At 32.1% G+C, this 20,406-nt stretch overlaps 2 protein-coding genes across 2 annotated transcripts; one reads left to right on the top strand and one right to left on the bottom strand.

The window, feature by feature from the left end:
- Positions 1–3: 3 nt before the first annotated feature.
- Positions 4–2,439, bottom strand: LOC129889719 (pentatricopeptide repeat-containing protein At5g46580, chloroplastic). Its single transcript, XM_055965127.1, has one exon. The coding sequence runs from the start codon at positions 2,301–2,303 to the stop codon at positions 168–170; it is 2,136 nt and encodes a 711-aa protein (XP_055821102.1). The 5' UTR covers positions 2,304–2,439; the 3' UTR covers positions 4–167.
- A 14,070-nt stretch (positions 2,440–16,509) lies between these two features.
- On the top strand, positions 16,510–18,875 carry LOC129888481 (NAC domain-containing protein 71-like). The gene is made up of 4 exons (XM_055963451.1): positions 16,510–17,044; positions 17,513–17,790; positions 17,884–18,192; positions 18,288–18,875. The coding sequence occupies exons 1-4, from the start codon at positions 16,888–16,890 to the stop codon at positions 18,561–18,563; spliced, it is 1,020 nt and encodes a 339-aa protein (XP_055819426.1). The 5' UTR covers positions 16,510–16,887; the 3' UTR covers positions 18,564–18,875.
- The last annotated feature ends 1,531 nt before the right edge of the window (positions 18,876–20,406 follow it).

Raw genomic sequence — 20,406 nt, 5'->3', positions numbered from 1 at the left:
GCATTGGGAAAGAAAGAAACACTTAGATATCTTTATGCATATAAGTTTCAGTACTTTCTTTGTAAGATAACTGGCAGCATAATTTCAGTTACCCAAAGTACATCAATCAAGTTCAATTGAAAGGCATAATCCTAATTAGTAATTTCAACTAAGTAAAAAAAAATGATTTAAGCAGTTGCAGCTGTCTTTGATTGGACCCATGACACAACATCTTCACGAGTTGCAATGAAGAAACCAGCCTTTTCTTCACTCTGTTTGAAAGGAGCAGCAAACTTCTCCACATGAGAAGCGAAGGCATTTGCCAAACCCTGTGAGAACTTGTGAGTACCAGCTCCTGTGTTTGCCGATAACACTTCCGGCAAGGGCTCTTCGCTTTGCACAATTCTAGCCAGTGTTCTCATCCATTCTTCAAATGCCGTTTGAGCTGCACCAACAGATAGTGCTCGAACGTTCAATCGCCATTCTTCTGGTGTCTTAGTATGCAAACCTGGGTATAGTCCATATACAGTTCCCAAGTAGAGGAGCTCGTGAGCCCTCTCTGCGCGATTTCTGTTTCTGCATATATCAATTAGACAATTACAGAAGGGCCTTCTAGCATCATCTGATGTATTAGTCAGTATGGACCTGAACTCTTCTTTCACCATGTCATAGCTAGTGCTCTCATTTTCTAGCATCTTGACAAAGGTTACCAATCTTGGATTAGCTTGTTGTAGACAAGCAAGGACCTTATCTGCATCGTCGCCCTTGCAATAGGATACAACTGAAAGCAAGCATCCACAAAGTCTATCATCTGGCTTGACTCCTCTCTGTACTGAAACTTCAAACACCTTGACCAAATCATCTATCCTCTTTGCTCTACCAAAGCACTGAACCAAACAAGTGCATCCCATAACGTTAATCTCGATCCCTACTTTAGACATTTCCTCGAACAATGCCATAGCTTTCTCTGCATTTCCTACGCTTCCATATATGTTAAGCATTGCTGTATAGCTCCAACTATCAAGTCTACAATGCTCCGACTTCCTCATATCTTCAAACAACGTCTCGGCCTCTTCCTCCAACCCAAGATCTGCACACATACTCAACAATGTATTGTATAAAATGAAGTCCATAGGCCATCCATTAGACTTCATTCTTTCCCAAAGATCCAAAGCATCTATAGCCCACCTTGCTTTCCCATAAATCTTGATTAATGCTGTTAATGTCTTCGCATCCGGGGTAAGCCCTGAATCCACCATTTCCTCAAATAGACTCCTAGCCAAACCAGGCTTCCCTGCCTTGCCCATTGCTTCTAACAATGAATTATACACAACCAAATTGGGCTGCACTTCAAGTGACTTCATTTCTTGCAACACAAACCTAATACCATCATAATCCCCAGCTGCACCAAACACTTTAGCCAACACAGCAAAAGCAACAGGGTCTGGAGTCCATCCACTAGCTCTCCCTCTCTCATACAAGCTCATTACCTCCTCAACCTTTCCCAACTGAGCATACACATCCAAAACTGCAGAATAAGTGACTTCATCAGGCATCAAACCAGTCTTATACATCCTCTCAAACCACTCCACTGCCTTGTCAAAAAGATTACACCTTTTAGCACAAGTGATAATAGTAGAATAAGTAATGTTATCCAACTCAATCCCACTTTCAATCATCTCAAAACCTAGTTCCTCAATCTGCTGAAATTGCCTCCCAAACCTCAAAGACTTCATAGCAACATTATAAAAGATAGTTTCAAGTGGAAACAAATTCCGGGTCTTGATCCAATTGAAGAAAAAAAGAGTCTTTTGCCATGGCCTCAAGCTATTAAGCACCAACAAAGCATTATCTCTAGTGGGTGGATGTGGGATATCTTCAAGAACAGCCAAGAAAGCATCATCAGAAAAGTGACACTCACTCAACCTCCTAGCAAAATTCTTAAGATCCCTAATTTGAGGATTATAAGAGTAAGAAGACCTCTTCTGACGCTGTAAAGACAACACAGAAGGTTTAGGTCTAGTGGGGTTTACCCAAGTAGACTTTGGTTTAGAAAGAATTCTTGCCTGGTTTGGTGGGTCATCAAGAATGGTGTTGGAAAGTGGCTTTAGTTGTTCAGAAAGAGAGGGGCTTTTTCTTGAAGAATCAAATTCAAGATTTAGATTTGGTTTTGGAGATTTTGAAGTGGAATTGCAAAGAATAGTGAATCTTTTGATGGCTAATCTTGATGGTTTGGTGGAAGAAGAACCATAAAGAAGCTTTGTGTCTGAACTGTAAGGTATGCTGCAATGGATGTCTAGACCAGTAGAGAATTTTGCAGCCATAGAAGAGTTTGGATTTGGAGCTTCAATGGAAATGCATCTATTTTGTGGATATTTTGGCACCTTATCTGGATTTTCACTCTTGGTAAAACCCCCTAAAAAAGGCTAAAGCCCTACTAGATCTTTTTCAAAAATATTATTTGGAAAAAATACCTAATTGCACCCCTTTATTTATCATATTTTCCCTTACTTTTATCCATTTTAAAAAATTTTAAAAATTTCTTCTTTTCATCCGAATTCATTAATTCAGTAATCCAAATATATTAATTTTGATTCATAAATTATCTTTATGTTCAATGTATCATGCTTTAAATGTTACTTGCTGATACATAAAACTCTAATTAATATATTCGAATTACTAAATTAATGTATCTGAATAATTAACCCTCCTCTGCACTATACATTAACACTATGTGATTCCTAAAAAAATGATAATTAACCCTCCTCTGCACTATACATTAACACTATGTGATTCCTAAAAAAATCTCTACATATAATTTTGGGACAAGTAGATTGGATTTCTATACTAAATGGGCTGTCAGTTTTGTAAATGGGCCAGTAGTTTGCCTATTGGGCTCTACTTTCGGGGACCCCGTTGTTTTGGAAAAAATTAGGGATGGTTCGAAAATTGTATACTATTATTATTATGATGAATTGATGATGTCCTCGATCAACAATCTTTCAACGGACTACTTTTGCGATGTGTGTTACGTGAAGATAGATGGCTTTAGGACTACTTATTACTCTCTCTATTCAATATTAACTGAATTTATAAAACAATGTATATATATATTAAGAAAAATATTTAAAGACATAATTTGAATCATACTTTCCACTATTGCTTTTTGTAAATTCATAAATATAACTTTGCAAGTAGTGTGATTTATCTCTTAGAAAATATAAAACTTCAATAAATGAAAGGGCAAATATGAAAAAAGTTTCAAACATCCATCTTGAACTTTGAACAATTCAATTATTTTGAACAATGAAAAATTCCTCAAAAATTCAATTAATATGGAATAGAGGGAGTAATATTTAGCCACCTTTTGAAATGTTATTACAAAAAAAAGAAAAAAGCTTTTTAAGATGTAATATCTGCACAAAAAATTCACCTAATTAACACGTGGAGCAAACTCCATGAATGAACTTTTATTAATTCACATTCCATAAACGATTAATGAAGTTAAAACTTTCGCAATTTAAGTGTGAAAATTTCTTGGAGTATCAAATTCGATGAACGATTTATGGAGTTCAAATCTTTATTTATTTAAATAAATATTAGTTCAAATTCCGATAAAAAATTTCTCAAGTTTTTCCGTGTTTTAGCTAGGAATATTTTTGTCAAAATGTTATTTCCATACTAAAAAGTGTCTGAAGACTAAATCATTTTTAAAACGATAGTTAAAACCTTATTAGCGGTATGAAAAATAGTTATTTGCCAAATTCTTCCACTGTTTTTGGGATAATAGTTTTGGTTATTGAGAAACAAACTTCTTAAAGACATAAAAATAAGAATAAAATTGCAAAGAACTACAAATTAGCTGACACCATTTGTTAATAAGATTATCTTATTTTTTTCATTTTATTTTCCAGGAAGCAAGAATGTTGAGATGGATGTGTGGGCATACGAGGAGTGACAAGATTAGAAATGAGGCTATTCGAGAAAAGGTAGGAGTGGCCTCGGTGGAAGACAAGATGCGGGAAACGCGACTGAGATGGTTTGGGCATGTGAAGAGGAGAGTCCCAGATGCACCAGTGCGGAGATGTGAGAGGCTGGCCATGAATGGTTTCAGAAGAGGTAGGGGTAGGCCGAAGAAATATTGGGGAGAGGTGATCTGACAGTACATGGCGCATTTACGACTTACCGAGGACATGACCCTAGATAGGAGGGTGTGGAGGACACACATTAGGGTAGAAGGCTAGTACATAGTGGTTTTATTCTCCCTTATTCGTAGGCGTATTAACGCACTATCATTTCTTGCATTCTGTTGTATGTTATTTATGGTATTTATGTTATTATCCAATAATAATATCTACTGTTTTTGTGCTTTGATTATACTATTGTTTGGACCGTTTTCGTCATCTACTTATTTACTCTAATATTCTTGTCTGACCTTTTTCTATGCTTTTATCGAGCCGAGGGTCTATCGGAAACAGCCGTCCTACATTGGTAGGAGTCAGGTCTGCGTACACTCTACCCTCCCCAGACCCCACGATGTGGGATTTCACTGGGTTGTTGTTGTTGTTGTTGTTGTTTCCAGGAAGCAAGAAATGTTGGAGTATTAGATTGGTCAACAATCAAAAGTTTTAGTTGAGAACAACAACAACAAACTCCGAGTACTTCCACGAGTGAAGTCTGAAAAGAATAGAATATACGCAGATTTTAATCCTATTTATGAAAGTACAACAACAACAACCCAGTGAAATTCCACAACGTGGGGTCTGGAGAGGGTAAAGTGTACGCAGACCTTACTCCTACCAAGGTAGGATGGTTGTTTTCGAAAGACCCTCAGCTCAATAAAAACATAAAAAGAGGTCAGATAAGGCTAAGAAGTTCAAAATGATATGGGAAAGCAAATAACGAAAGCGACACAGACAAAATAGAGTAATCAAAGTACAAATAGTACAGAAAGTAATAGATAATAATAGAAATCAGAGCACAAAAAATTATAATGCGCTAATGCGCCTACTAATAAGGAAGAATAACACGACTACGTACTAGCCTTCTACCCTAATGTGGGTCCTCCACACCCTCTTATCTAAGGTCATGTCCTTGGTAAGCTGTAACTGCTCCATGTCCTGTCTAATCACCTCTCCCCAATATTTCTTCGGCCTACCTCTACTTCTTCTGAAACCATCCATGGCCAACCTCTCATACCTCCGCACTGGGGCATCTGTTTCTCTCCTCTTCACATGTCCAAACCATCTCAGTCTTATTTCCCGCATCTTGTCTTCCACCGAGGCCACTCCTACCTTGTGTCGAATAGCCTCATTTCTAATCTTGTAGCTCCAGGTATGCCACACATCCATTCTCAGCATTCTCATCTCGACAATTAGGGGAACTTTTTATAATAATGTATATATTCAGATTTCACTCAATAAAAGACAGACTTATTTTTTTTAGTTTCCACTCAGTTGGTATCCATTTTGAAGCTCAGCTAATTTAGATTCATGTCGGGGTAGTCCCATTTTGGATGAGTAAGACGCTTTCTACCAAAGACGATCTCATTCTCAAAACCTAAATCGGAGACCTCTGATTAAGAATAAAAGAATACTTATCAGTCCAACCAAAACTCTCAAAAGTATAAAAGCCAGACTTATACCCTCTATGTTTTCATTTAATTGGATATTGTTATTAGTATATGTATAGTAATTTTAGCCCATTAAGTATGTTTGCTTTTTGTTTTTGAAAAATTCACTTATTGCTCTATGGATGGATAAGTGTTGAAGAATGACGAAAGTCCACATTGATGGTTAATGAGATAGGTGGACTCCTTATAAGGTTTGGATAATCCTCCTCCCTTTGAGCTAACTTTTGGGGTTGAGTTAGGTCAGGTGCCACATCTTTACATGATATCAGAGCAGAACCCGTTTTACTCTATGTTGGGCCCCAAAAATTAAAATTGCTTACGCAGTAGATGCTAAGCATTGAGCGTGAGGTGGGGTGTCGAAGAAGAATGACAAAAGTCTCACATTGGTGGTTAATGAAATAGGTAGACTCCTTATAAGGTTTGGACAATACTCTTCCCTTTGAGCTAACTTTTGAGGTTAAGTTAAGAGGTCAGGAATCATATCCTTACACTTTGTTTCAAATCGTGTACGAGACTTTTAAAATCATTTTGACAACAATAATCACTTAAAAGTTTATGAGAAGGTAAATCTTTTGTCACCATTCCGTGCACTAAAAACAACATTCTCTAATATATTTTGTGGACATGATATTTAATTACTTTTATTTATATTATAATTTGCTAATTTTTAAATAAATATAAATTATGCACGTCCATATATCAACTATGTTAATTATGTCCTTCAAGTTCAACAGTTGTAAAGTTTTCTTAATAAAGGACAAAAAATAATCAGTAATGATCACTAAAAAAAGCCCATCAACTGATTGGAAGCAACTACAAAGTTGAATGAATGCGGTGAAATGATGTCAATTCAATGATATTTGTATTATTGGTAAGAGGGAGCTAGAGATCTCTTGACTTGACAGCCCAAATTTCATTCAAGTTCACATTTTTTTTTTTAGCTATTTAATATCCGCATTGGAGTTCGACTATTCTGAATTCATATCGGATAGAGTTTCATTCGGAGGATAGCAATTTATACTAAAGATTTTTTCATATCCAAAATTCGAACCCCAAATCTTTGATTAAGAGAAAAACAGTTTTCCTCGTGGTAATGAAGGTATTCAAGTTAACACCAAATTAACAACCATTGCATTTATTGCACCAGGGCAAAGTCAAAGAGCGCAAGATGTTCATTAAAATTCTCCCCTACATCTAAAGTTAATTATATATATACCATCTGTCATTAGTCTATCGATCTACATGTCTAGGATACTTATACGTAAAATTTAGTCAAACTTGGGAGCTCGGCTTAATTCACTTGTATTTAGTTTGGCTAGACTCAACTCTATTTTATTTCGGTCAAAGCTCCACTTGATGTAGTGATCTTAGTCAAAGTTTCGCTTAATTCCACTTTTTAGCATTTTAGTCGAGCTACTTCGTACGTTGGTCGAGCAACTTCGTACCTCATAAAGGAGAACAACAGCAAAGGATTTTCTAATTTACTGCTATTGCCTTCCTTCCAGAGTTCCCAAACGAAAAAAATAGTAAGCATAGACGTGACGTAGCCAACTTGGGATTTAATATCTATAAAAGTACTTTTAAAAGACATAATATATGCTCGAAAACAAACAAAGAGATAATTTGGGTTCGTTGCTATTTTATATAAACAGAAATAATAATGAAAGAAGAAATAATTAAGGTGACATTATAAAGAAAAATAGGTCTAAATTCAGCCCCTAAATATCCGCAAGTTATTAGATTCATTGACCCAAAAAAGAGTTTAGTCAAGATTTGCATAAGCATAATTATTGATTTGATGACTATATAAGGACAAAATAAAAGGTCATTAGACATATCAACTTAATTAATTATATTATTTTCTGATTTTTTTCAAAATTCCATGAAACAACCTCAAAATTGTTCTAATGACTGAAGATTAATTTAATTTAATATAGTATAATGAAGATTGACTTGCCGACAGGAGGCAAACATAGATGGCCTACATGGAGGATGACGTGTATGAGATTAGTGGTCTAATTAAGTCTTTGGCATTAATAATTACAGTAAGACTAACTGTAATTTCACGAGTTGAAATTATAGGTAAAAAAATAATTTTAAAAAGACTAATTGTTGTGATTTTCTTTCCTCTTTATATGTATTTTTTTTCTTGTTTTTAGGGAAGAAAACAAGAGCTCAAGTAAAGGCAATGCAATACACGTTTGAAATAAAGATAACCAAATCTTTTTTTGTTTTTCTTGTTTTGTTTTTTATGCTAATTTATTTATTCCTCTTCACAAGTAAAAATGACCAAACGATTTATCAATGATCGTTAATCTTTTAGACCAGAAATAACACTTTGACATGAAGGACAATGTCTAGTGTCAAACTAGGTCTTAGGCCTAATTCACATTTCAAAAGATTGATCAAGCATTATAAGAAGTTCAAGATTTCATTTATTTATTAATGTGGGACATTTCAATCATCGATAATTTTTCTTCACATCTGAATCCGAATATTTTTTATCTGAGGTTCCACTGTCCGATTAAGTACGCGCACATTCATGATCGGAGGCATTTTTACCCCGAAACTATCCGATTTCTTGGTGTTGGGGGTAGAAAGCACCACAACTAAAGTTTGATATGATGATAAATAATGAAAATAAATTGGACACGAGAATTTTACGTGGAAACCCTCAAACAAATAGTGGGAAAAAACTATGGTGTAGAAGGATTTTTACTATTATAATATGGAGTACACCGGTCTCAAATACAAGGAGAAAACAACAATTAACACTCCTTTCGTATAAAAGGAACAACTACTAAAAAACACACTCAAGAATACAATATTTATCTTGGTGTATAACTCTCTTTGTATTCTTACTCTCTCTCTCCTACACAAAACTCTCAAAGCCCTTAGGACTACATTGTGAATGCTACCCCGTTATGTTAGAAGGTATGAACTTATATTTATAGAGTCATAAATATTTTTCTATAAGAAAAGGACTAGCCAAAATATAGGGGTATACATGGACCGGATTGGTTCGATTTTTTTACAAACTAAATCAAATCATTTGTGTCGGGTTATTAAATTTATAAACCAAATCAAACCAATAAAAGTCGAGTTTTTCGATATCAATTTTCTCGGTTTTTTTGGGGTTTTCAGATTTTTTTGGGTTTCTCAGAATACAATATTTATTTTGGTGTATAACTCTCTTTTTATTCTTACTTTCTCTCTCCTACACAAAACTCTCAAAGCCCTTAGGACTACATTGTGAATGCTACCCCGTTATGTTAGAAGGTATGAGCTTATATTTATAGAGTCATAAATATTTTTCTATAAGAAAAGGACTAGCCAAATATAGGGGTGTACATGGACCGGGTTGGTTCGAATTTTTTATAAACTAAATCAAACCATTTGTGTCGGGTTATTAAATTTATAAACCAAATCAAACCAATAAAAGTCGAGTTTTTCGATATCAATTTTTTGGTTTTTTTTTTGGGGTTTTCAGATTTTTTTGGGTTTCTTAGGTTTTTCATAGTATCTAATAAAAAGAACAGAATAGTGCTTCTTAAAAAGAGTTCTAGTACAAAATATCAACATATAAGATGAAGGCAGAACACTGTTTGAAGTTTTAACTTTATAATATAACTTTATAAGATGAGTTTTTTTTGTATATTATTTAGATGGGCTTCTCAAGTCCAAATCTAAATGTAAGAAAGAAAACAAAAATTATGAAAAAAAATTTAAAAAATATTTATAAATTATATTTTAATAAATATTTTTATGTATAACATAATTTAAAAGTAGTATATCTATAATCGAGTCGGTTTGGGTTCAGTTTGATTTTTTTTAGTTAAAACCAAACAAATCCTATTATGGTCGGATTTTTTTGCAAACACCAAACCAAGTCAAACCAAACCACTAGTCGGATTTTTTTCCCGATTTGGTGCGGTTTGTCGGTTTGGTGCGGTTTATCAGTTTGCCCTGTACAGCCCTAGCCAAATATATGGAAACTTTGTGTTTTTCTTTTAGGAAAAGAAAAATCCAATTATACTAAAAAATTCTTTTATTTTCCTTTTTCTACCTACTTTTTTCTTCTTTGAATTTGACTTTACTTAGTAGCCTTTGTTGACTTTTCTTTCACTTGGTAGCCCTGCTATGTATATTATGCCAAATTAGATTTGGACCTAACTCACACCTTAAAAACTAATTCACTCAAAGGAAAGAGGATTCCCAATCCTTAGAAGGAGCCCATGATTACGTGGGACATTCTATTCATCACCTAGCAATAATATAGAGCATTGATTATTTTATTAAGGGTGTTTTGGCAAATGTTTTCAAGGAAAACAAGTTTTTAAAATGAGAAAAATAGTATTATTCATAGTGAAAGTAGGAAAAACAAGTTTCATAAGAGATATTTTACGTTGATTGTCTCCCCTCCAACCTCCAACAAACCCACCCCACTACCCCACTATCCCATAGTGTCTGTCTAGATTATATATAAATAATTTTTGGGACAATATTTCTGCTTATTTACATAACACTAGAAAATTAGGAAGAAAAATAGAAAATCACTTATTTTTCAAGAAAATCTTTTTCGTAAAAAATATTTTTTTTTCGTATCAAACACGCCCTAGTTATTTATTAGTTTGACTCTTTTAAAATAATCATATGCATTTACCAATTATCAACTAATACTATGGATCCACAACATCATCAATGATTTATAGTGTCACATATTGGAATTTAAATTCCAACAACCCAACTTCATTTAGCTAAGCACAAAAATGACAGCTAAAAAATTTCTCCCAAGTAAAGAAATAGTAGCCGTTGGTTTGAGACAATAATTCCCATTTGCCAATTGCCACCATGAAAATGAGACAAAAGGGCCGAAAGAAGGTGTAGACTTATAAGAGAATTGAGACAAACATCGACAAGGATGTTAAGGGTGCAAATAACAAATTAAAAGCCATGGGAATAATGGTCTTTTAAAAAAAATATATTTCCAATTCCCCATAAAAGGATCTTATCACCTTGGCACTCATTTGACTTATATATGATGACAATATATAAAAACAATAATTAAAATTATAAATGTATTTTAATCTATCATAGACTCTAGACTTGTAACGATAATTTATTTTGTTTGCTAGGTTAATTGATCTCAATTTTTAGGAATGTTAAATTAGGTTTTGAGCCTAACTCACGTCTCAAAAGCTAGCTCAAAGGGAGGAGGATTGTCCAAGCCTTATAAGGAGTTTACCCGTCTCATTAACCATCAATGTGGACTTTTTGTAATTCTTCAACACCCACCTCACGCCTAGTGCTTAGCATATGGTGCGTGGATAATTTTAATTTCGGGGGCCCAACATTGGGTGAGACAAGTCGTGCTCTGATACCATGTTAAATTAGGTTTTGAACCTAACTCACACCTCAAAAGCTAGCTCAAAGGGAAAAGGATTGCTCAAGTCTTATAAAGAATCCACTTATCCCATTAACCATCAATGTGAGACTTTTTATCATTCTTCAACAAAGAATAATTGTATGAAGTTACATTTTAGGCGATTAATCTAATATTTCAGTGTTAAAAGATAAATTCTTGTGTTGGCGAAATTAGGATTTAAAAATTATAGATCCAGGATATATTCTAGATTTTTAAGTTTTTGAGTTCTAAACAAAATTATATATACATATTTAATAAATTTCTTTCAAAAAATATAAAATTTGAACTAAAACTACTAAATTCGATGGAATCCACCCCGTCTGCCCTACACTAGCTCCGTCCCCGTGTGCTTCTACTAGAGTTGATGCTTAATAGTTTCTGTCATTATCATTTGATGATCAGTGACGTCATTATCTTGAATTGACGAAACTTTTTTTTTGTACGTTGGATTCCCCTTTCACACCAAAAAAATCTATCTGAAATTCCAAATTTAAAATATTTTTGGTACAATTTCAAATGTCGCCTTCTCATTTGGTTAAGACCAAAAGAGTTGTCTAGTACACTTTTAATTCTTTTCATTCATTCTTCCTTTTTTCATGAACTTTTTTTATCTCTTTAGAATAGTGGATGAAGCACATAACACGGTTTCAGAACCTGTTATTGCATAATTTCACTTTTATTCTTTATGTTATTTGATTATGCTTATTTAATCTTTATTTATTTGAAGTGTGTGATTTTAGTCTTTGAAGTTAACTATTTAACAAAATGATTATTTGATAATATATAAAATAAAATAAAATAAAGTGTTGGTGATTTTAAATGCTTGAAGAATTACGTATATAAAATTAAAATTATATTTTATTCATTAGCTCTATTTTATTCAAATGCTATATGCTCTGTTTTTTATTTCTTAACGACTCGTTCTTCCTCTCTTTTTCAATGATTACTAATCAAGGTTAAATACGATTACATTTGAGAGTTTAGTGAGTGGACAGACTCCTTAAGGCTATCAATAGTGTCCTAACAACTTTCACTCTTTAAAAAATTTAACATTTAATTTTCATTAAATTAAATTTTTTTATCCACATAATTCTTCAATTATTTAGAATCACCAACTGTTCAATTTATTTTATTCTATATATTTCAAAATATTCATTTTATTAAATAATTAACTTTTGTTAATTCCAAGGACCAAAATCGCACACTTCAAATAATTAAATGTTAAATGTGCATAGTCAAATAATATATGGACTAAAACTGGAATTATACAATAATACAGGGACTAAAATCGATATTTCCTTTATACTTTTAATTATTTTATTTTAGAAAAATGTTAAAATTTGAGGAGTTGAGGTGAAATATAGTATTTACTCTTAAATTCTGAGATCAAATTATATATATATATATATATTTGTTATTTATCGAAATATATCGAGTAATTTACTATTTGCATCCCTAAGACTTATACCTTATTCTATTATTTTTAATGATTTGCAGTTTTGCACCCTAATTTCCTTAGTTCTTTTGTAAAATCATAGAAAGTCTCCTCTTTTTTTTATTATTTACAAGAATAAAATAGAAAATTACATATATAAAAAGAAACAATATCTTGGGTTAATAAATAGTATATCCTTGATGGGGGCGAAAGTTAATATTACTTTAACAACAATTTCATTATATTTTGGTTATTATATTTTTGCCTCATGGTGTTGAAAAATTAAAGTTCTTGATATTAAACAGTTTCCAAAAAGAGATTTCAACTAAATCATTTAATGATTTTAGGCAAAAAACGAAGTTAATGTTTTTAAGAACATAAGGTGGATTTTTGATATTAAACAATTTTCAAAAACAGATTTCAATAAACCAGAATCTGTTTTATAGTCAGAAAACACGTTTAAACTATAAAAGAAACAACAAATTATTTCGAACTCACAAAATTTACTAGAATTACTTTTTTCGTGTGTGTTCTTAAAGAATTTAATTCCTTTACTGTACTTAAGGCATAAGGTTAATTATTTTCTTTGAGTCCGAGTCAAATGCAAGACTTGTCTTCTTCTCAATCTTTTAAAAACTAGAAAAATAATAATTTTATATTGTATAAACACAAAATCTTTTTTCTCTCTTTGATCAACAAAGAAAAAAATTTCTATACAAAAATAAACTTTATTAAATTTTTTATTTTTCTACATTTCTTTTCTCTCCATTTTCCATTCACATCATATAGATTAAGGCCAACAATATTTCCACATAATTATTGAGAGTGGTAATGCTAGCTGAAGACAAATCTTTTTCAATCTCTTTCTTTTCCTCGCATCTCGTCTTGTGATATATACATGACCAAAAAGGGGAAAAATATTTTATTATTCTTATATTCATAGAAAAAACAAAATGTCTATTGGCTATAACAATTGTAGGCCTATATTGTCTACTTGTCTGGCTAATATGAAGTATATAATATATTAATATTGTAACGTGCCTCTAATATTGCACTCTTTTATAGTCTTTCTCATATATATTAATTAATTAGTCATGGAACACATGCTTCTCCTTCCCCAAACACATATTTACGAGATGATAAAATATGATAAAAGTTATATCTAAAATTAGTTTGCATCAAAATTGATATATCGATTCACCTAAGGGTGCATGTTTAATATTAAAGTGAGTTATTCATGTTCAAGTAAGTTTCAATAATATCATTATCACCGTTACATATATAGAGGGTCGGGTACTTGTGGATTCAAAGCAGCCGTTCCTAATGTTGCTTTTTTAGAGAAAAAAAATGTTGAAGACAAGAAAATATTCCTAACTTGCCAAACTCAGTATTTATGTACTTGCCTTGTCCATATATGGAAACTGGAAAACTAAATAATCTGATTCTTTAAAGAAGTGTGTCATAGCTAGGATTATTTGTCTATGTCTTTTTATATAATTTACATTAACCAATAATATTGTTTTTTTTTTTTAATTTCTTGGTCTGTAAAGGGTTTTATAATAAACATCCAAATCTCTTATGCTATCGCAGTAATATCATAATCTGAACATCTTTTTTGTGTGTTCTTTTTGATAATGAGATTAGAGGACCTTTATAAAAAGATGTGTTTAAATTATTAAATCTAGTAGTTATAGGTGGTGCTAGAATTTGCCCTATATATTTTTTAAACTTATTTGATAGCTATCACAGTTGTGTTTTAATTCAAAACAATTTTGTTGGTACGCAATGTTTTCTTGTTAGAAAGAGCTATTTTATATCTGTCTTTTTCTTGGAGAAAACTTTTGGACTTTTATAAATAGAAGATCATTTATTTTCATACTAAGAACACGATAACATCTACAATACAGTCGTGTAAAGAGTTTTGGAATATTTTTCTCTCAATAGTTTTTAATCTTTCATTTATATTAGTTTTCTCATATGTAGAAAAACTGATCAAATCATATTAAATTGTTAGTTATTTTAGAATAGTTTTCTTTGTGATTTGATTGATCATCGTCAATGTTTACAATTAATAGCTTTCGTATTACTCTCGGAGTATTTCGAACCCAACAAGCAAAAGGAATTGATTTCTGAGATGGTCAATCATATACTAGTTATCATTTCAAAAAATCATTTCTCTTCTTGCTTTAATTTTCTTCAATAATAAATAATAGTTTATGAAATACTAATTCTTAGTTGAATAACCATCTGCGAAGTTAAACCATGAGAAGTTTAGACTAACACAAATGCAAACTGAGTTTCTTTTAGAACCCAAAACTACTTTCATTTGCTTCCAAGTTCCAACTATTACATCCCAACTTTATATTAAAGCCTTAAGCCACCTTTTTATATCACGTAATTTCCAGTAGTTTGCCCTTTTTAGTGTCAATTGTATGTTTATTCTTTTGTTGTTACTCATATAATGCAAGGATTATCAATGTATCTTAACCAATAGTACGTAGCAAGACAGTTATCTTATTTTTTTAAAATTATAACTAGTTCACATATTACGATTATAGTTAAATAATCATGTGAATCATTCAGAATAAAATAACTTATTTATGGTTAGGGAAAAAAAAACAATTTAGTTCCATCACATCAACATTCTTGTTTTGCTAATTCTATTGTCAGTCTGCCTATTTAACATGCTAGGCCTAGGGATTTAAGGTTTCAACTTTACTAATTGAATGTGAATCCAAAAAAATCAAAGTAGAGTTTTCCACAAAGTTGTACACTTTGGTCACTATTAAAAAAAAAGTGTGAGTGATAATCTCATTAAGCACTTTAAGGACCTTTTCTTTTTTTTAACACTGGGCCATAGCATGACACAATCACTTCCATTGAACAAAGGAAAAAAAAAAGCGATTTTGTCTATTCATGATGATGTGGAAGGTTATAGAGTGGGAAAAAGTGACCAAAATATTTGGAAGAAGACTCTATAGCACAACAAAGAAAATTCAAAAAATAACCATTTACATAAATAAGGGATAATATTTGTGCACACCTTTGATTTACACTAAATCAAAGAAATTCACTTTATGAGTCATAAATTGAAGGACATATACCTATTCATCATTAAATATTTACGTCAAATCATATAAATTTATTATAATTGAATAGTTTAATAAAGTGAAAATACATATTAATTAACTACGATTATATACTAAAAATATAAGTATAAAACACATGTGATGTATCCTAGGCTAGACATGAATCGGAAAGAGTAACTTTCCTCATAGGAGAAAGGGTGCGCGACTACTTAGCTTTGCGTTTTTCACCAGGTGCGCGCAAATAAATATTTACCAAATTAAAGTGAGAATATATATCATTACAGATGACCCTTAAATGAAAGACCATTTATACTATTTTGCTTTCATTGATTTACACGATAACAAAAATATTTTTTAGCGGCAAGAAATATGTATATTAATAAAGAGTGTTACAACTTTTATCTGCATTAGTTAATTGTCATTAGATTCAATATAGCCATAGGCTTTAACGACATTTACAAAGAGTGTTAAAATATAACTGTCACTAGTAATTGCCTCTAAAAAACATAACTAGTAGCAATTAAGCTATTGTCATTAATTAATTGCCGCCAAAGATCATTTTTTGTGTAGTGTTAATATAAATGTCTCTCTACTTCATCTCTGAAGTAGAAATAAAGTCTGCATACACTCTATTTTCTTCAAATTTTCCTTCGTAGGACTACACGGAATATATTATTGTATTGATTTAATATAAATACCTTTGTGTCAATAAAGTTTTAACTGTCACTAGTGCTTTGCTTAGGTAAGATATAACTGTTTCCAAATGTGAACTGAATTCTAGTTTTTGTGTGTGGGGTCATTGTTGTGGAATTTTTGGTAGCTTCAGACAAGTTACAATTCTTTCGGTGTTCATATTTTTGAACTGTTGGATTCTCCATAGCCTATAAAAGCCTATTCAGCCTCCTTTGTTATTACTCTACCCAACTTTTCTTCTTCTTCATCAAACTAAATATCCTTAGTTAAAAAAAATTCTCAATTTAGTCACTGTTTCTTGGTTTAGACCATTTAAATTCATCAATTCTGTAACTTTTAATTTGTTTTAGCTTCTTGGTACTTGTAAAGATTAAATCTTGTTTTTTTTTCCCCAAGGAAGATGATCTTGTTGTTCCAAGAATACATTTTGTGGAAATTAATTGTAAATCTTGAGACAAAGTTCAGTGTTGCAAAAAGCTTTTATTTTTGGATCTTCCAGATTTTCAACAGAAATAGCTGTGGCACTTAGTTTAAGTGGAAAAATATTGTCTTGAAATCTTGTGTCTGCTCTGTTGCATAGCTATTTTTTGGAGAAAATTCTGTTTTTTTTAAGGAATTGGGATATTGTTACTTCATGTCAGGAACATCACTGCCTCCGGGATTTCGATTTCATCCAACTGATGAGGAATTGGTTGGATATTACCTGAAAAGAAAAACTGATGGACTTGAAATTGAATTGGAGGTTATTCCAGTAATAGACTTGTACAAATTTGATCCATGGGAGCTTCCAGGTACACACATTCTTGATCAGCATTTTTTCCTCACTTTGTTCGTCTGGTTTTGGCTTGACACTGAGTTTAATAATGTAAAAAGGATTTTTGAATCTTGTAGCAAAATGATGATCTTAAACATGTCAGGTGGAAAGTTAGAATTGTGTCTGTTTGAAGAAAATGTGAAACATACATTTGTAATCTGTTATTTTCTTTGGCACTTTGTACTAAAAATGTGTTGCTGCTGCAAAGTTGTTGCTTTATTAGATTATCTTGTTTGTTCCTTTATTATCTTTTACCAGATGGATTGTTCTGTGGGGGCATATCTCTTTTTACATTTGAGAAAGTTAAATTATTACTGTATCTACTAAATTATCAACAAGAAAAGCATGTGTAAAGCAACAGAAGTTTCTCATTCTAGTTAGTTCATAATTGCTTACTTTGGAATTAGGAGTTTTGGGGATTCTGATATCCTGTTCTTGAATGCAGAGAAATCTTTCTTGCCTAAGCGTGACCTTGAGTGGTTCTTCTTCTGTCCTCGGGACAAAAAGTACCCAAATGGCTCAAGAACTAATCGAGCTACTAAATCCGGATACTGGAAAGCCACAGGGAAAGATAGGAAAGTAGTCTGTCATCCAGCAGTTGTTGGCTACCGTAAAACACTAGTTTTCTATCGTGGAAGAGCTCCGCTTGGGGATAGAACGGATTGGGTAATGCATGAATATCGTCTCTGTGATGATGTTACTCAGGGCACTCCAAGTTTTCAGGTAAACAGAATCATCTTATTTCAAAGAGACTTCTGATTTAGTAGTAGTAGAATGCAAGAAAATGATCATATTCTGTAATTTACTTGTCTCCAGGGGCCTTTTGCACTTTGTCGTGTCATAAAGAGAAACGACGTTTCATTGAAGACGAAAGATGTTCAAGGAGTTAAGCAGGTTGGATGTAGTACAAGTACAACCAGTGGAGCATTTACCTCAGTAAATGAACCAATTGTTGTTTCTGATGAAACGCCAACTCAAAGCGCATACATGAGCAACGACAGTAATTACTCGACTCCTATTACTTCTCCTTATCAGACAACACAATTTGGGGATTATGAGTCTGCAATAGGGGCTAATTCTGCAAACCTCTGGATGTCCTCTGCTATGATTCTTGATTCATCTAAGGTATCTACATTCAATCTCTCTCGTCTTAGTTCATTCGATCCTGTTTCAGTCCTGCTGTTACTATGAGACTGACACTATTTTGTGGATGAATACAGGAATGTCCTCAGGGACAGAATGCATCAAGTTACTGTCCACAGTATGACTTCCCGAGCATGACTCCCTCGCAGCCTAGTGATCAACATGAGTTCACATCAAATTCAACTTTCCCGAATTTTAGAGGGGAAGTTGAACTTTCTGGTGACTTAAGTAGCTTTGGCTGCATGTCTCCTTACTCGATTCATGGAAGCTACGTGGGGTTTTATGGCAACGAGGACATGACATATGAAGGTTTCGACCAGAACAACTCAAACAGGAATTCAAATCTCTTCTGAAGACGATAAGGCAAAATCTATATAGCGGCTTTTGGAAGATTTTTTATTTGGTTTATGATCATAGGAAGACAATATGTTTGGATTGAAATAACTTTTGTTGTTCTCTGAGACAATAGTTTTTAATGTTTGTCTTTAGAGTCGTTCGATTTTACAACATCTCTGAGTCTAGTTCCCCAAATCAATTCTAAGCATAACGTTTCACATTGTTAGTGAAGAATGAAGTACTATGTTAAAGCTAATATAGCACAAACTGTCTGCAAAAGTATAAATTATCAGAATATTTCTTGTAAAAGTAATGTTTGAGCTGCTTTAATTTGTGCATTGTTTGTACCTTGAATTACTTATCACATCTCTAATGATTGTTTTACACTAAGTCTTTTGTAAAAGCAACTATTGAGTGGTTGCATGTCAACCTATTTGGCCAATATTTTCAACCAAATAAGTACTTTTTAAAAGCGATAACTAATTTGCTAAAATACTATCAAAGCTTATAATCTAGTGGTACCAGTAAAAACTTTTCACGCCATAGGTGTATGCTCAATTTTTAACCGTCCTCCTTCCTTCTTCATTTTTCCTAATTCCTCAATGTAATCGTTTTTAAAAATAAAAATTGCTAAATGTGTCCTGAGATTTATAGGAAATTGTGATTTTCCCCAGGAAGAATTTTTTTATGTACAATGAAGAACAAGAGAACACTATAAGTAACTATCAAGCAACGGATATAAGAAAGTAAGCTAGAAACATTTTGAAAACTTTACTAGGCTCAACTTTTGAGTTTTAGATTAAGGGCTTTAATTTTAATACTATCTTTTAATCTCTCCAATTATAATGTGTTCATCATGCCAAATCTATCATCATTTGATCAATTATTGACTATCAAGCTTCCACTTAATTAGTTAGAGTTTGGCTATAAATTTAATTGAAACCCGAAAAGATGTGTTTTTTGAAGTTTGTTGAAAAATAGTTTTTAGAATTTGAAAAGTTGTATTTGAACATGTATTTTATTTGGAAATAAATTGAAGTTTTATGGGTGAAACTGAAATTTCACACGAGTTTTTAAAACTTGAATTATTTTTTTGAAGATATATTTTCAAAAACTCACCAAATTTTATAAACAAACAATGTTTACAATTTTTTATCTTTTATTTTTGAAAATCTACTCTCAAAAAATCTATAGCCTAACAAAAACTTACATGATCACATAGCGTTGTACTTCCAAAGAAAGTTGAGCTTCAAAACAATTTTTCTTTTAAAGAACCATATCTGTTCCTATTGAGTAAAGCATACAAATCTTTTTCTTCCTCGAATTACAATTTTTATTTATTTATTATTATTCTTTTTTTATAAATAGTTTCTATATTAATCGTTAGAAAATTACTCATTTAATTAATTTGAATTCGTGATAGGTAGGCTCACTAAAGAGATGAAACTTTCTATTGAAAGCACTTTCACTCTCGAGAATATTTTACATTAAATATATAAATACACCAAAAGTCTTTATATGCGATCAATATTTTTGATCGTCGATGCATATTATATAATGCTGGATGGAATCAAGTAAACTTTGTGCAGTAAGTTTCTCAACCAATAAATCAACCTTCAAATTCAATTCCCATCAATTCATCAAACAAAAGTGAGAATTAAAAATTGTTGCTTCAAGGTTCTTGGGCACAAAATTCGAAAGATAACTTTTCCTTCCTTGGGTGATCAGAAAATGACTAAAAGAAGTGATACGAAAGTAAAATATTTTATTAATAAACTCATAAATCTTAAAAGGAGAGTTATAATTTTCTGCATTTAAAAATATCTAGTAACACATGTATTTATAATAATACGAAACTTA

This window comes from Solanum dulcamara, chromosome 5 (assembly GCF_947179165.1).
Source record: "Solanum dulcamara chromosome 5, daSolDulc1.2, whole genome shotgun sequence".
NCBI lineage: Eukaryota > Viridiplantae > Streptophyta > Magnoliopsida > Solanales > Solanaceae > Solanum > Solanum dulcamara.
Note: the sequence above shows the minus strand (reverse complement) of the source record. Positions and strands in the feature narration are given on the sequence as shown.

Bases quoted from the DNA above. Each gene is read 5' to 3' on its own strand.
- LOC129889719 (XM_055965127.1), bottom strand. From the start codon at position 2,303: ATGGCTGCAAAATTCTCTACTGGTCTAGACATCCATTGCAGCATACCT.
- LOC129888481 (XM_055963451.1), top strand. From the start codon at position 16,888: ATGTCAGGAACATCACTGCCTCCGGGATTTCGATTTCATCCAACTGAT. The intron at 17,045-17,512 runs GTACACACATTC...TCTTGAATGCAG, and splicing joins TGATCCATGGGAGCTTCCAG to AGAAATCTTTCTTGCCTAAG. The intron at 18,193-18,287 runs GTATCTACATTC...GGATGAATACAG, and splicing joins TGATTCTTGATTCATCTAAG to GAATGTCCTCAGGGACAGAA.